At 44.7% G+C, this 16,670-nt stretch overlaps 1 protein-coding gene across 1 annotated transcript in view; it reads left to right on the top strand.

Annotated features, from left to right (window-relative positions):
• The window catches only part of LOC145342898 (phospholipid-transporting ATPase ABCA1-like), a 153,608-nt gene that overhangs the window by 110,486 nt on the left and 26,452 nt on the right, over positions 1–16,670 (top strand). Inside the window, exons 24-34 of the mRNA XM_080188471.1 lie at positions 214–289; positions 1,358–1,560; positions 4,544–4,592; positions 6,131–6,247; positions 8,497–8,645; positions 9,090–9,214; positions 12,012–12,110; positions 13,439–13,628; positions 14,964–15,058; positions 15,242–15,274; positions 16,301–16,406. Coding sequence (XP_080044597.1) covers positions 214–289; positions 1,358–1,560; positions 4,544–4,592; positions 6,131–6,247; positions 8,497–8,645; positions 9,090–9,214; positions 12,012–12,110; positions 13,439–13,628; positions 14,964–15,058; positions 15,242–15,274; positions 16,301–16,406 — 1,242 coding nt within the window. The remainder of the gene's footprint in view (positions 1–213; positions 290–1,357; positions 1,561–4,543; positions 4,593–6,130; positions 6,248–8,496; positions 8,646–9,089; positions 9,215–12,011; positions 12,111–13,438; positions 13,629–14,963; positions 15,059–15,241; positions 15,275–16,300; positions 16,407–16,670) is intronic.

Here is a 16,670-nt window from a genome sequence, read left to right as displayed (position 1 = left end):
TGAGCCTCCTCATTTCAAGAGTATAGATACTCAGAGATACATATGATCTCTATATGAGTATAACCCCTGCAATCCTGCTGCTATCCTTGCAAACCTTTTCTCTTTGCATTCTCTCCAGTGCCTCCATCTCTTTTTGATAATCTAGTGGTGAATGTGGGATGGTTGCTGTCTCACTGGACTGATGGATATCCATTCTATTGGCCTCTTTCACAGGATGACAGTGTTTCTCAAAGCAGCTCTGATGCTGGACTTGGCAGCGATCAAGAAAGTGACACCACCATGACAATAGGTAAGCAAAACCTAACAAATAAGGTTCGGTACATTGGCTGTGCTAAACTCTCCCTCAGTCTACCCAAACAGGGTGTGGTGAACTAGGAGAATTTCACAGTAACTTCATTGCAGTGTTAATGTAAGCCTACTTGTGGCACTAATAAATAAAGTTTAAAAACACTTAAGCAGATCTGCTTAGAATGAGCAGTCTAATGCAGAGCTTGTTGCACTGTTCCTTGGTATTTATAATACTACTTAATTTCTATGATGGAGACTATACTTAATGCAGGTTAGACATTTCCTCAGTGGGGAGAGAGGGGGACATGGAGTAGAATCATAGAATCCCTACAGTGCGGAAGGAGGCCATTCAGCCCCTTGAGCCTGCATCAACAACAATCCCACCCAGGCCCTATCCCCATAACCTCACGAATTTCCCCCCCAATCCCCCTGACACTAGGGGGCAAATTGACATGGTCAATCAACTTAACCCGCGCATCTTTGGGCTGTGGGAGGAAATTGGAGCATCTGGAGGAAACTCACACAGACCCGGGGAGAAGGTGCAAACTCCACACAGGCACTGACCCGAGGCTGGAATTGAACCCAGGTCCCTGGTGCTGTGAGGCAGCAGTGCCACCGTATCACTCTGACCTTCTCATTCAGCTGTGCAGCTAAGGTTGTAGAGTGGTTTTCACGGAGTGGGGCTGGTAACTTGCCTGCCTGATATCTCCGTTGGCTGTGATCTCTGATCCTCCTAGCTTCATGGCACTCCTTCTGGTTATGCCTCCTCACACCACACCTTCAGAATCATAGAATCTCTACAGTGCAGAAGGAGGTCATTTGGCCCATCGAGTCTGTACCGACCACTATACCTCCTGTAACCCCATATATTTACACTGCTGATCACCCTGACACTAAGGGGCAATTTAGCATGGCCAATCAACTTAACCTAAAGAGATGTGGCCTCCTAAAGTCATTCCTTTAAGGGATTATCAATAATAATAATTATAAAAAGTGTGATTAGTATTATTCATGGGCATTGAGTAACTCATTAATTAATAAGTTATTTCTTTTATTCTTCATTTTCCAGATGTTTCTGCCATTTCTAATCTGATCTTGAAGCACATCCCCAAGGCTCGTTTGGTTGAAGATATTGGCCATGAACTGACGTATGTGTTACCTTACGAGGCTGCGAAGGATGGAGCTTTTGTAGAACTTTTCCATGAGATCGATGACCGACTGTCTGACCTTGGCATTTCCAGTTATGGAATTTCGGACACCACCCTAGAAGAAGTAAGAATTTCAGTTCCCAGCATCATATTTTATTTTACCCCAGACATCAGGCATTGAAGCAGGGAACACTAGGCGAGCAGCATTTGGCTACATTATTCATAGATGTTCATAGAATCCCTACAGTGCAGAAGGAGGCCATTTGGCCCATCAAGTCTGCACCAACAGAATCTCACTCAGACCCTATAACCTCTTGCATTTATCCTAGCTAGTTCCTCTGACACCACGGGTCAATTTAGCATGGCCAGTCCACCTAACCTGCATATCTTTGGACTGTGGGAGGAAAGTGGAGCATCAAGGAAACCCATGTAAACATGGGGAGAATGTGCAGACTCCACACAGACAGTGTCCCAATCTGGGAATCGAACCTGGGTCCCTGGCACTGTGAGGCAGCAGTGCTAACCACTGTGCCATCGTGCCACCCTCAACTGTGTTGCGCCTTTTCTCATTGTGGTGAAAATAGTGCAGTTATGGCATTCTCTGATGGATTGATTGTTTAGTTTACTTTGTAATTTGGAACTACGCAGAATGCTATGCGTCATAGCTGATCCCAAATTGGTGCTGAATTAGCCAATTTCAGCCTGGATCTTTATAGTTGATTCTTATTCAGAGGCACTATCAGCCACAATTTCCATTCCAGATAGCCGCTCAGTGTCGTCTATTGATGCTGAGGGCAAACTCTAGATTCAGCTATGATAACCTCATGATTTAATCTCCTGATAATGCTCATCGTTGGTACACATGGGAAATTGTCACTTGGTGAGGAAAAGGAAAGCTAAAAGTACCTAAAGTCTGCCCTTCAATTTGGAGTAAACATAGAATCCATACAGTGCAGAAGAGACCATTTAGTCCATCAAGTCTGCAGCGACTCTCCAACAGAGTATCTTGCCCTATCTCTGTAACTGCACACATTAACCATGGCTAATCCACCTAAGCTACACATCCTTGGACACTAAGCATGGTCAGTCCACTTAACCTGCACATTTTTGGGCTGTGGGAAGAAACTGGAGCACCCAGAGGAAACCCACACAGACACGGGGAGAACATGCAAACTCAACACAGTCACCCAAGGCCAGAATTGAACCTGGTCCCTGGCGCTGCGAGGTAGCAGTACTAACCACTGTGTCACCATGGAGAAAATTCAAGAGATTTTCTTTTTAAGATATAGAAAAATGCTAATATTATTGAATAAAGCTATTCTATCTGTAAATTTCTTTAGGGAGGCCTCTGTTAGAGGGTGGCACGGTTGCACAGTGGTTAGCACTGCTGATTCATACCTGGGTTTGATTCTTGGCTTGGGTCACTGTCTGCGTGGAGTTTGTACATTCTACCTATGTCTGTGTGGGTTTCCCCTAGGTACTCCAGTTTCGTCCCAAAAATGTGCAGAATAGGTGGATTGGCCATGCTAAATTGCCCCTTAGTATCAGGGGGACAAGCTCGGGTAAATGCATGGGGATAGGGCCTGAGTGGGATTGTGGTTGGTGCAGACTCAATGGGCTGAATGGCCTCCTTCTGCACTGTATGATTGTATGTATTGACATCACAGAGCATAGGCTAATTCATCCAGGAATGTAGTGGACCAGAATTTCTCTTGCCCCAGTCAACGGGACACGATTAACATTTAGCATGTGAGATACAAAGTAAAACATTAATGGGGCTGATAAGATGTGGTTTATATCCCAACTGTGTTGGTGATAGTCGCTCATCCGCTCTGTGATTTTGGCCCTCTCTTGGGATCTGTATCATCTGATTATAAGAAAGAAGAGACTCGTGAGTGTGTGCCAGTATTCTTCCATCAAAGGAAACACTGAAAGATTTATAAATGGGATTAAACTGAAGGATTTGTAGAGACGATCTTACCTTACGTACATCCTTTGCCTTGAAGGTGGGGCATGGGTGGGGGACAATAGTGTCGCTGCCAACCACACACAACCTTATTGCCTCTCTGATTATCACATCTCACTTACTCCCTGTATTCTCATTTTCAACGATACTACCTGGACTTGATGGATTGAGTTATAAGGAGAGGCTGGATAAACTGAGACTTTTTTCTCTGGAGTGTAGGAGGCTGGGTGGGGGTTGCAGGGTTGGGGGGGGTGGGGGAGGTGATCTTCTCTATAAAATGATGAGGGGCACAGATCAGCTTGATAGACAATATATTTTCCCAAACGTAGGGGAGTCTAAAATTAGAGGGAATAGATTTAAGGTGAGAGGGGAGAAATACAGAAGTGTCCAGAGGGGCAATTATTTCACACAGAGGGTGGTGAATGTCTGGAACAAGTTGCCAGAGGTAGTAGTAGAGGCGGGTACAATTTTGTCTTTTAAAAAGCATTTAGGCAGTTACATGGGTGTGACGGATATAGAGGGATATGGGCCAAATGCGGGCAATTGAAATTAGCTTAGGGGTTTGAAAGAAAAGGCGGCATGGAACAGTTGGGCCAAAGGATCTGTTTCCATGCTGTAAACCTCTATGACTGTATGAAAGCTGGACCACAAGTACAAAAATACGTAATAGTTTTGTGCTCTCATGGAGATAAAGTGGGCAGCACAGTAGCACAGTGGTTAGCACTGCTGCTTCGCAGCACCAGGGACCCAGGTTCGATTCCCAATCACCGTCTGTGCTGAGTCTGCACACTCTCCCCATGTCTGTGCGGGCTTCATCTGGGTGCTCCGGTTTCCTCCGAAAGTCCGGTGCATTGGCCATTCTAAATCCTCCCTCGGTGTGTCCGAGCAGGAGTGCGGCAACTAGGGGATTCTCACAGTAACTTTATTGCAGTGTCAATGTAAGCCTACTTGTGACTAGTAATGAACAAACTTTAAAACCTGCCCAACACTGGCAGGCCAGCACAATGAAATGGTGCCAGAGTTCCCAGAACAAGCCTGTCTGGAATCTAGATTGGTCAATATGTTGTGGTATCATCACCCTTACAGACGCTTGTGGTACATTGAGAACAGTCATTTATGTCTTTGTCATTTTTATTTGCAGATATTCCTAAAGGTTGCTGAAGATAATGGAGTGGATGCTGAAACCTCAGGTAAATTTAATAACGCCGCCTTTTGTAATCCAGTGAACCTTTCCTTATTTTGTCACAAGCTCAGCTTTCCGAATTGTACATGTCTATTTGTGTTCTAAAAATATCTATAAGCTCTATTTTCTCACATCAAAATTATTCATTCATTCCATTTGTGCTGTGCTGTAGATCATTCTCTACACCCTCGCTATGGCTGTAACACTCTCCTTTCCTTCTCCATGAACGGCATGCTTTGTCTGTACAGGACACAAGAAACAGTACTTTTCACTGAGTACTAAAACATGTGACAATAGTAAATCAAATCAAATCAAAGCCTGAAGGCAAGTCTTGCTTCACTGTCTGCTGATGTTTCTTCCTGAGCTTGGCAAGCTTTTTATATGTGGTTTTCCACTGTGTTCTGCTCCTTGGATTCAGGGCAAGGAGTCAGTTCTGGCTCAGCCAGAATGGGAATTGAACCCGCACTGCGGGCATTATTCTGAATCGCTAACGAGCCGTCTGGTTAACTCAGTTAACTGGCCCACATAAAGTGGGGGATAACAATTGCAAACTTTGCCGTACGTAGTGCTTGGTCAAAGTAAAGCCTTTGAACGGGTCCTCAACAAGGAACTAAGTACTAGTGAGCCACTCAGTTGTGTTTATTAGCACTTCTGATTTCTTAAAGGGAATCACAGTTTGGGTATTTGCTTTCTGTAACTTGTAAAGTGGAAAAATACTGCTGGAATCTGAAACAAACACACAGACTGGGTGACCGCTCTGTGGACCACCGTTGCTCAGCCTGCAAGCATGACTCCAACCTTCCTGTTCCTTGCCATTTCAACTCAGCATCTTGCTCTTGTTCCCACATGTCTGTCCTTGGCTTGTGCAAGGCTTTGGCGAAACCCAATGCAAACTGGAGGAGAAGCACCTCATCTTCTGATTAAGCGTGTTGCAGTCCTCAGGACGCAACAGCCCTCGGGGTGGCACAGTGGTGAGCGCTGTTGCCTCACAGCGCCAGGGAGCTGGGTTCGATTCCCGGCTTGGGTCACTGTCTGTGCGGAGTCTGCACGTTCTCCCTGTGTCTGTGTGGGTTTCCTCCCACTGTCCAACGGGTTAGGTGCATTGGCCATGCTAAATTCTTCCTCATAGTGACTGAACAGGCACCTGAGAGTGGCGACTACGGGATTTTCACAGTAACTTCATTGCAGTGTTAATGTAAGCCCACTTGTGACACTAATAAACAAACTTCAAACACTGAGCTCAACAACGACCTTTCTGCCGATCGTTTACCTTTCTTTCTATATTCCAAACATTTCTTTGTTCCTATTGCAAAAATCATCCCTCCCAGGCCATCCGTCACTTGTTTTTGAGTTTTGCTACTTTTTTGTAGCAGCTCCCACCAATCACTGTTCCATCCTCTCTGGTACATAATCACATTTCCCTTCTGTTCAGTTCTGAAGAAGTCAGGTGGACACGAAACGTTAACTCCAGTTTTCTCTCCCTCGCTGCTGAGTGTTTTCCAGCTTTCTCTGTTTTTGTAACCAGGAAATGTGGTTTTGTTTCAGATGGTCTGATTCCAGCTTGCCGAAACAGGAGGTCAAGATTTGTGGACAGGCAGAGTTGCCTGAGGCCGTTTACTGATGACGATGCCGCTGATGTTAATGACTCGGATGGTGATCCAGGTAAGCATACGCGCTGTGACTCTACCCTAAACCAGTGCCGTCCTATCACTTGAACCATTATAAGGTGCACACGGGTTCACCTGCCCCCACTCCATGCTGACCGTGAGTGTACATAGAGCAACGAAGCCAAGGGAAGCGTTGGGATTTCCTGCCAGTATCAAAACCACAGAGGAAGTGGAATTTGTTAGATGCCAAGATAGGTAATGAAAAGTAAATTAGATCTTAACAACAGCAGCACCTTTACAGTGGCAGACACAGTTTAAATGGGTGGCATTTAAACAGATGGGCGGCACGGTAGCATAGTGGTTAGCGCTGCTGCGTCACAGCTCCAGGGTCCTGGGTTCGATTCCAGGCTCGGGTCACTGTCTGTGTGGAGTTTGCACATTGTCCTTGTGTCTGCGTGGGTTTCCTCCGGGTACTCCGGTTTCCTCCCACAGTCCAAAGATGTGCGGGTTAGATTGATTGGTTGTGCTAAGAAATTGCCCCTTAGTGTCCAGGGATTAGTGGGTATAATATGTCGGGATATGGGGGTTGGGCCTGGGTGGGATTGTGTTCGGTGCAGACTCGATGGGCCGAAGGGCCTCTTTCTGCACTGTAGGGCTCTATGGTTCTAAATCCAGAGGGAGGGATCCAGCATTTTGTTTCCTGCAAAAAATGGATCACGTTTTAATCTAGTTGACTTGAGATAGCACTACATGCAAGATAGCCTTTTGGCCCGCAAGGCTTGTGCTAGCCCTTTGAAGAGCTACCCAGTCGGTTTTTACTTTCATGCCCATACTTCATTCAACTGCAAGAGGGCACAATGGGAAAATCATTCCTACCCGGATTGTTTAAATCTACATATTCCTGTGATGTGGCTTCAGAATACTGGGACAAGTGGTGCAGATTGTATGCAAAGCTTATTTAAGAACACTTCAGGTTCCCTTTCTCTCCACACTTACCCTACAAATCTATTTTATTGGTGCATATTCACATCAGGAGCTAAAAAAAAGTAGTGACTCTATAATTCAGTCATCATGAAGTCCTTCTTTCATTGGTACATTTATGTGGCACGTGTACTTGTCCACGCACTTTAACCATCAGTTCCTTGTTTTCTGATGATTACAGGAATTGAATGTGGAGAACAGATTGAAACTGGAACCAAGAATAGCCTGTTGCTGATGTTAATCTATCCAATGGCTTGGTAGCAGCTTGAACTTGGGACAAGCATGTCCCCAGTTGCCCCTGCCTATCAACTCTATTCATACCCCTCATAATGCTCAGTGCTGTACTGTGGGAGGTGTTGGGCAAAATTTTCCCATCCTGCCCGCTGCGGGAATCATTGCGGGCAGGAGGGGTGGGGGGAACCATGCAAAGGTCTGTTGACAATTGCATGGATAGCAACAACTTTTATAATGTATGAGAAGTCCATTTTTCAACCAATCACCACCCTTTCCTTGTACAGCATAAAAGTCATTGTTTCCCCTGACATTGGTACTATTCTTACTGTTGCCCTGATGAGTGCAAGATGAAAAGCTTCGACAGGATGTATTTTTCCAGCAGTACTCAAGTTCTTTGCCACCAACTATCGATACTGCTATTTTTGAGAGGTTGCCGTGCGCAAATTGGCTGCTTCATCTCCCTGCATTACAACACATCATTGGCTGTGAACGACGGAGGTTGTGGGGAGACCTGATAGAAGTCTACAAGATTATGAGAGGCATGGACAGAGTGGATACTCAGAAGCTTTTTCCCAGAGTGGAAGAGTCAATTACTAGGGGACACTGGTTTAACGTGCGAGGGGCAAGGTTTAAAGGGGATATACGAGGCAGAATTTTTATACAGAGAGTACTGTATACTCATTGCCGGGGGAGGTAGTGGGAGCGGATACGGTAGTGACTTTTAAGGGCAGCTTGACGAATACATGAATAGGATGGGAATAGAGCGATATGGTCCCCGAAAGGGTTGGGGGTTTTAGTTAAGTCAGGCAACATGGTTGATGTAGGCTTGGAGGGTGGAACGGTCTGTTCCTGTGCTGTAATTTTCTTTGTTCTTTGAAATCCCAAGGTTGTGAAAGGCACCGCACAAATGCAAGTTTTGATTTATCGAATGTTCTCATGTACCTTTTGGTAATGCTGATTTTTTTTTTTACTGTGCTTCAAGCTCATTGAGTTATCTGGTGAATGACCAGCACGCACTTGAATTTTATTTTGCTCTCGGTACGCTGGTAAAGACGTGCAATCTATAACAGCGGTTGTTCTTGTTTGCAGAGGCCCGGGAAACGGACTTCCTGAGTGGGATGGATGGGAAAGGTTCTTACTCGGTCAAGGGCTGGAACCTTTTTAGACAACAGTTTGTGGCGTTGTTCTGGAAGAGATTGATTTATGCCAAGCGCAGCAGGAAAGGCATCTTTGCTCAGGTGAGACCACACTGTTGACCCTACCTGTCCTATCTCTGTAACCTTCCCAATCCTGCCGACCTCGTGAGGTTTCTTTGCTCTTCCAGTTCTGCGCTGTTGGTCATCTCCACGATCCGTCGCCACTGGTGGCCTGGAGCCCTATTGCAAAGCAATTATCTCATGTATGAGTGGAAACGGAGGGCGGGATTCTCCGGCGATTCATGTGAGCGGGATTCTCCAGTCCTGCTGCAGTGAACGGAGATTTGGCTGAGCGCCAAATTCTTCCTCCCTTGCGGCAGCAACGGAAGGCCAGAAAATTCCGGTCAAAATCTTGAAAGAACCTGCAGGAAGGAAGTGGAGAAGCAGTGCAGCACTAATACCAGCAACATTGCTCAGTCACGTAAATGTCGTGTAAACCTGGTTTTTGTACAAGTTGAAGGAACGCTGCCCTCTTCTGTTCTCCAGATCGTCCTGCCTGCTGTGTTTGTGTGTATTGCCCTGGTGTTCAGCCTGATTGTGCCTCCCTTTGGTAAATACCCCAGCTTGGAGCTGCACCCCTGGATGTATGACGAACAGTACACTTTCATCAGGTACGGTTTCATTGATGGGTCAGTCGCAGGTGACCGTCTGTATAGGGTTTGCACATTCTCCCCATGTCTGCGTGGGTTTCCTCCCACAGTCCAAAGAAGTGCGGGTTAGGTGGATTGGTCGTGTTAAATTTACTCTTTGCATCAGGGGATTAGCAGAGTAAATGTGAGGGGTTACAGGGATAGGGCCTGGGTGGGACTGTGGTCGTTGCAGACTTGATGGGCTGAATGGCCTGTTTCTACACTGCAGAGATTCTGTTATTGTAAATGCTTCTTTGTTGTCCCAACGTGGTTACTCTTGAACACTTGCTCCACTTGCCCTCTTGCTGCTGATGTAACTTGAAACGAGAGGTCAAACTTGTAACGAATTACTCCAAATTGTATTGCGTAATCTTACTGAGCATAGAAGGGGATATCAGGCTCCCGGGAAAGGGAAAAGTGGGTAGGCAGGTAGGACATGAACCTCCTCCACTCTCCTAAATGACATCAAGTTGAGATCTGGGCCATTTCAATTCCTGGAATTCGTTGTCATTCAGCCATCTGCCTGAAGAGGGCACCAACGTGGCAAGTTGCAGGAACATCATGGATAGTTGGTGATCTTTTCTTCACAATTCATTATTTTACAGGGTTAGGCATCACTGGCAAGGTCAACATTTGTTGCACCCCAGTTGCTCCCCCCAGTTGCCCGTAAATTGCTCAGCCATTACAGAGGGCAGTTAAGAGTTGACCGCATTCCTGTGGGTCTGGCTAGTTAAGGACAGCAGAATTCCTTCCCTAAAAGGGCGTTAGTGAACCAGTTTTATCGACAATCTATTATAGCTTCGTGGTCACCATTATTGAGAAGAGTTTTCACTTTGTTAACTGCGGGTGGGATTTGAATCCGTGTCACCGGAGCATTAGCCCAGGCCTTTGGATTACTAGTCCAGTGGCATTACCGCCATGCCACCACCTTTCCCAGAGAAGTCCGGGGTATTCCCGGGATAGTAGAGGCCCAGACTTTCCTTGTGAGGTCTAAGGAAACACTAGAGTAAAAGAATGAGTTTACCTTTCAGCGCTTTTCTCTAGTCTGCTTCTTGCTCGACACTGAGCAGGTTATTTATGGGAGGATTTCAAGTCAGTCAGCAGTTAAAATGCAATCCTAATGGCCTCAGAACATCCTAAATTTGCATGTATCATGAGACAGAAGTCAGAGCTGCCACAAAGAAACCGAAATCCGAATTAAAATGGCAATGGGCAGAAATGTTTCCGGAAAGGGGGCTTTTGTTATAGGTGATAGGCAGGCACGCCAGATGCATCTCCAGTTGTGTGCTTGTCAGCTGGCCCTCCTGCTAATCAGACATGGTCATGCATACACACGCCACGACAGCCATGGTTTTAGGGACCAGATCCAAAACTCCACAAGGTACATTATGAAGTTAGCCTAGACCCCAATTTTTACTTTTGATTTTGGCATTAGTGTGAGCATAAAATGTTCTGTGCTGGGTGAGATTCGAGCTAGGAAGCTTTTATCAAAACAAACCTTATTTAAGAACATAATTAGAAAATAACAAAAATAATTAGCATAACTTATACCAACTAAAATACTTAAACATGATATAGTGTGATTTTTTAACAGCTAGCTATCTCTATTGTTCCAATTTAAACAACACCCCAAAGAATCAATCTCTTCTTCAGTTAGCACTAAGATCAGCTATGCTCATGTGAATACTAGATTTCCAGCCTTTCAACATCTCTGGACAGAGATCCAGACAGCATTTTCCAGAAAAGGATATGTCCTCAAAGAATAAAACTTTAGAGAAATGATCCTACTCTCTGGCAGATCCTAGTCTCCAGGCTTAACAGACTCAGAGCTACTTCTTCCTTCTATAGCTCCCAGAAAGCAACTGAGCTTGATTTGTCCATGTAAACCCAGCTCTACCCAGTCTCCTGTCATTTAATATAATCAAATCCTGCTCTGCAGAATCCCAGGGGAAAGCTCTAAAAACAGCAGAACAGCATTAGTCCAGTATAGAACAATTAGATTCCAACAATTAGAAGCAATTTATAGAATTCCCCACAGTGCTGAAGGAGGCCATTTGAGACTGCATTGACCACAATCCTACCCAGCCCTTATCCCCATAACCTCATGTATTTATCCTGCTGATTTCCCTGACACTAAGTGTCAATTTATCATGGCCATTCAGCTTAACCCGCACATCTTTAGAGTATGGGAGGGAACTGGAGCATCCGAGGAAACCAACGCAGACCCAGAAGGAACATGCAAACTTCACACAAACAGTGACCCAACCCGGGAATTGAACCCGGGTCTCTGGCGTTCTGAGGCAGCTAACCACTGTGCCACCATGCTGCCCAGTTATGCTGTTACAGTAACAATACAGGACTGCCGGACACGGGCAAAATGGCATCAACAATAAAATGAACTACTGAAGAAGGTCTTGCGCAAGAAACAGGACCCCAATACATTTATTAAAGGCGCAGTATCATCATAATGAGAACATTTCCCTTCTGTGCAATCATGATACTGATCTGTGCATGTTTGAAATCAAAGACCTATCCAATCAAACGGAACAGGAATTGTCATGATAAAATACATAAAAAGGATAAGGTAGATTGTGATGTCCCGGGCGAGGATTTTTCGGTTCCATCACAGGAGATTCAACAGCCTAGCCAAATGTCCATTGACATTCAAAGGGACTGAATAATCCTGGCAACAGGCGGGGCCGGAAAATCTCACCAACTGTGTCTACTGCTGGTACAGCTTAACTGAGACCGTTTATCTTCCTGTCTAATCTGTTCACAGTAATGATGTCCCAGGAGATGAACACACAGAAAGACTGCTCGACTCTCTGGTTAGTAAACCAGGATTTGGCACTCGGTGTATGAAAGGAGACCCAGTCCTGTAAGTACATTGCCAAATCTTTTCTTAATATAACCATAATGTTCATGTTTGATTCTATGTGGAGGAAGAATCTACAAAGAATGCCGATTTGATTTTGATTCAGTTATTGAAGGTCATGTTTTGCAATCATTGTTAATTAATTAACACACCACAATGGTTCATGGTCACCATTAGACTTTTTAAATACAATTTATTGAATTAAATTCATTGAATTCAAATTTTACCATCTGCCATAGAACATAGAACACTACAGCACAAACAGGCTCTTCGGCCCATGAGTTGCGCCGATCACATCAACACCTACCAACCTACAGACCTATCTATAACCCTCAATCTCATTAAACCCCATATACTCATCCAGAAGTCTTTTAAAAGACCCCAGCGAGTTCGCCTCCACCACCACTGACGGCAACCGATTCCATTCACTCACCACCCTCTGAGTGAAAAACTTACCCCTAACATCACTTCTGAACTTCCCTCCCTGCACCTTAAATCTGTGTCCTCTCGTAGCAACCATTTCAACCCGGGGAAATAGCCTCTGAGAGTCCACCCTATCTATTCCTCTCAACATCTTGTAAACTTCTATCAGGTCGCCTCTCAACCTTCATCTCTCCAGGGAAAAGAGTCCCAGCTCCCTCAACCTAACTTCATAAGGCATGCCTCCCAGTCCAGGCAACATCCTTGTAAATCTCCTCTGTACCCTCTCAATAGCTTCTACATCTTTCCTATAGTGAGGCGACCAGAACTGCGCACAATACTCTAAATGAGGCCTGACAAGGGTCTTATAAAGTTGCAGCATTACCTCCCGACTCCTAAACTCAATCCCTCGATTAATGAAGGCCAGTACACCATACGCCTTCTTGACCACCTCCTCCACCTGCGAGGCCGATTTAAGAGTCCTGTGGACCCGGACCCCAAGATCCTTCTGCTCTTCAACACTACTCAGACTTCTGCCCTTGATAGTGTACTCGTTCATCCCGTTGGTTCTGCCAAAATGGACGACTACACATTTATCCGCGTTGAAGTCCATCTGCCACTTCTCCGCCCAGTCCTGCATCCTATCTATGTCCTGCTGCAACTTTTGCCATCCTTCCAGACCATCCACAACACCATGGTGGGATTCGAACCCCTTTCCCCAGAGCATTACACCTGGGTCTCTGAACTACTGGTCCAGCGACAATACCACGATGCCACTGCCTCCCCTAAATTGCCCATAGTAAAATCACTGATGTCAAAACAGTGCAAACACATGGGGTTAAAAATTGAGTTATGTACTTGAAGAAGGTTTGATGCGAAAATAAATGGCTTGTCTCTTGTGCTCATTTTAGGGATCGACCCTGTGAGCCTACAGATGACGAATGGATGACCCCTTCTGTTTCGGATTCTATAATGGGCATCCTTCGCAATGGAAATTGGACGATGGATAATCCATCCCCGTCCTGTCGGTGCAGCGATAGCTCTATAAAGAAGATGCTCCCTGACTGTCCTGCAGCTGCTGGCGGACTTCCTCCTCCTCAGGTCTGAGAACGGGCTATTTGATTTACAATGCTGTAATGGCCAAGTACACGTGAGGTGCTCTTAGAACTGTTGTAACGTAAAGGTCAATGCATCCCGCACTTCCAACTGAATCGAAACATGGCTTGTGTAAATAACATGTCTGCAAATGAGGAATCTCCTGTATTCAGCTAATTTTTATCTGTGGTGCTCTCATTATGAGGTCAATAGGCCAGGCAAGAATGCACATTTTAGAGTAACACAAATGACAGGAGAAGCATTTTGGTGAGAAAAACCTCTCACTAGAAAGATCAAAGCCTTCACCTGAAGCTGCATAAGTACCATGGCACGTTTTGTACCAATCGTACCAAAGACTTGCTCTACTGGCTGCAATCTGACCTGATTGATCTGATTTATAATTGTCACATTTATTAACATACAGAGAAAAGTATTGTTTCCTGCGCTATACAGACAAAGCATACCATTCATAGAGAAGGGAAGGAGAGAGTGCAGAACGTAGTGTTACAGTCATAGCTAGGGTGTAGAGAAAGATCAACTTAGTGCAAGGTGATGACAGCAGGGAAGAAGCTGTTCTTGAGTCGGTGGGTACGTGACCTTGATGTAACTGTGATCTTGATTTCACCACGGCATTGTCCAATCTGATGTGTAATTCACACCCCAGTTTCATACCTGTGTGACGGTTCGTCTGTCTTGCATTTTATGTGATTCCAACCACACATAATTGGAGAGTAATTACTGCACTGTTGGAAGTGCCATCTTTTGGATGAGGTGTTAAACAGAGGTGGATGTAAAATATCCCATGGCACTATTTCAAAGACTAGTGGCTCCCTGACCGGTGTTTATTCCTCGATCAACATCACAAAAATATATATGGTGTGGTCATTAAGATATTGCCAATTGTCGGAGCTTGATATGTTCAAATTCCCATATTTCCAACATTACAGTAATAGCTACAGAACTTGAATATTACTTCAAAAAAGAGACATGGGTGAAATTTTTCTCTCCTGTCCATCATGGGAATTGTAGTGAGTTGGACAGGACCACGCAAATATCCGTTGATCTTGGGTGGGATTTTCCGATCTTGGGGCAACCGTGGCATGAAAGTTCTGCCCATGCTGTCAAAGTTTTTCATTTTGAACTCATCAGAATCGCAATACCAAATTTTGAAGGGAACAACATTGTTGCTTACTTGACCAGTAACTTTTTAACGTTAGCATCAGGGTTTTAGTTATCTTTAAAATTAAGGCAAAGGCGAATAAATATAATGCCCTAAATACAGCGGACCTGAAATTTGGAATCATTGCAAAGATCACTTATTTTCCTTCTCCCCCCTTCTAGATTAAACTGGACTCTACAGACATTCTGCAGAATCTGTCAGGCAGGAATGTGTCAGATTACCTTGTGAAAACCTATGCACAAATCATTGGGAGAAGGTAACCTGAAAATCACTTAAAATTGGATTGTTGTCACTAATGTAATCTAGTGGTCTCACGGGTTAGACGCGATAAGGCAAAAAGCAATTGCTTCCGACTGTTGAGTGTTTCTCAGTTAATCTGTGTTTGCCATCACATGCCAAGTCTTCTCAATTCTTCTTCACTCTGGTTTGTTTTTAACAGCTTAAAGAACAAAATGTGGGTGAACGAGTTCAGGTAGGTTAATGCCTAGTAAAATGTTCTGCCTCTAGATTGGTACTGTTTTCAGAATGGTTTTGGGGAGTAAAGCAAATTGTGTTCTGCTGAAGAGACTTTGCAGCAGAATCCTTGTTGAACTTGCGTGGTATCCTTTTCATAGAATCTTGGAATCCTACAGTGCAGAAGGAAGCCATTCGGCCCATTGAGTCTGCACCAACCACAATCCTACCCAGGCCCTATCCCCTTAGCCCCAAGTATTTACCCTGCTAGTGCCCCTGACACTAAGTGATAATTTAGCATGGCCAATTAACATAATCTGCGCATCTTTTTAGACTGTGGGAGAAAATCCGAGAAAACCCTTTTGTTACTTGGTTGTCGCTCATTCTAAAGCCAAATTGTCCAAAAGTCCATCATACAAGTTGTGGAAGTATTTTGGTGCCTTGGAATTGTCAGCTATATTTATGAAATACTATAGTTAGTCTTTACTCTTTCCAGGTTGTTCTTTATTGGCCTGTTGTTCTTGCCAGGTATCATTGCTTTACTTCCTGTGGCAATTCTATGATGTCCTTGGATCATCCTGTTAGCAAATTGCCCAAAAAACATGTACGATGGAAATAACTTTTGAGGCAGTGAGCTACCATTATTACCAAAATTCCATTTCATTTTGACAGTCATCCTCATTCTTCAATTTGTCTCAAGTCAGACAAAAGAGGGGACAAAATACTCTTAAGTGCCAGAAAATGCTGGAAGTGCTCAGTTTCTCTCTGCAGAGAGAAACAAAGTTAACTTTTCCAGTTAATCACCTGCCATCAGAGCCTGCGAGAACATAGAATCCCTACATGCAGAAAGAGGCCATTCAGCCCACCAAGTCAGCCATCTAGATTACTAGCCCAGTAGCATTATCGCTGCACCATCATCTCCCCAGAGTACATTTGAGGATCCTTGTGTCTCAGTGTGGCATGTTGTTCCTACAAGCTGTTCTGACCAAGACATTTCCAATTCGACAGGTGGAGAACCAGCCACTGATTTGTTCTTATCTCCTAGGTATGGAGGATTTTCGTTGGGCGGGGAAAGCTCTGAGTTACTACCACCACGGGAAGAACTCACTCAAGCCATACTGCAGTTAAAGAAGTCTCTTGCATTGACACAGGTCAGTAGTGAATTTTTATTGTCTTGTGGTATCATTTTGAACAGCTTGCAGCAAAACAATAGCACAATAAAACTTTTTGATCAGCAGAAACCAGTCTTACAAACAGTAGTCGGAAGATATGTTATTCCCATTCTTTAGTCCTCCAGAACGTGCACATCTGTGACCTAGCAGTCAGCTCCCGGGTCTTCAGCTGTAGTTCTTTAGACAGTTCATGGAAACAGCAGAATTAATTCGCTGTCACGGTGGCACAGTGGTTAACACTAC

This window comes from Carcharhinus amblyrhynchos, chromosome 5, assembly GCF_965287045.1.
Source record: "Carcharhinus amblyrhynchos chromosome 5, sCarAmb.v2.hapA, whole genome shotgun sequence".
Taxonomy (NCBI): Eukaryota; Metazoa; Chordata; class Chondrichthyes; order Carcharhiniformes; family Carcharhinidae; genus Carcharhinus; species Carcharhinus amblyrhynchos.
This window is presented reverse-complemented; position numbering and strand designations above follow the sequence as displayed.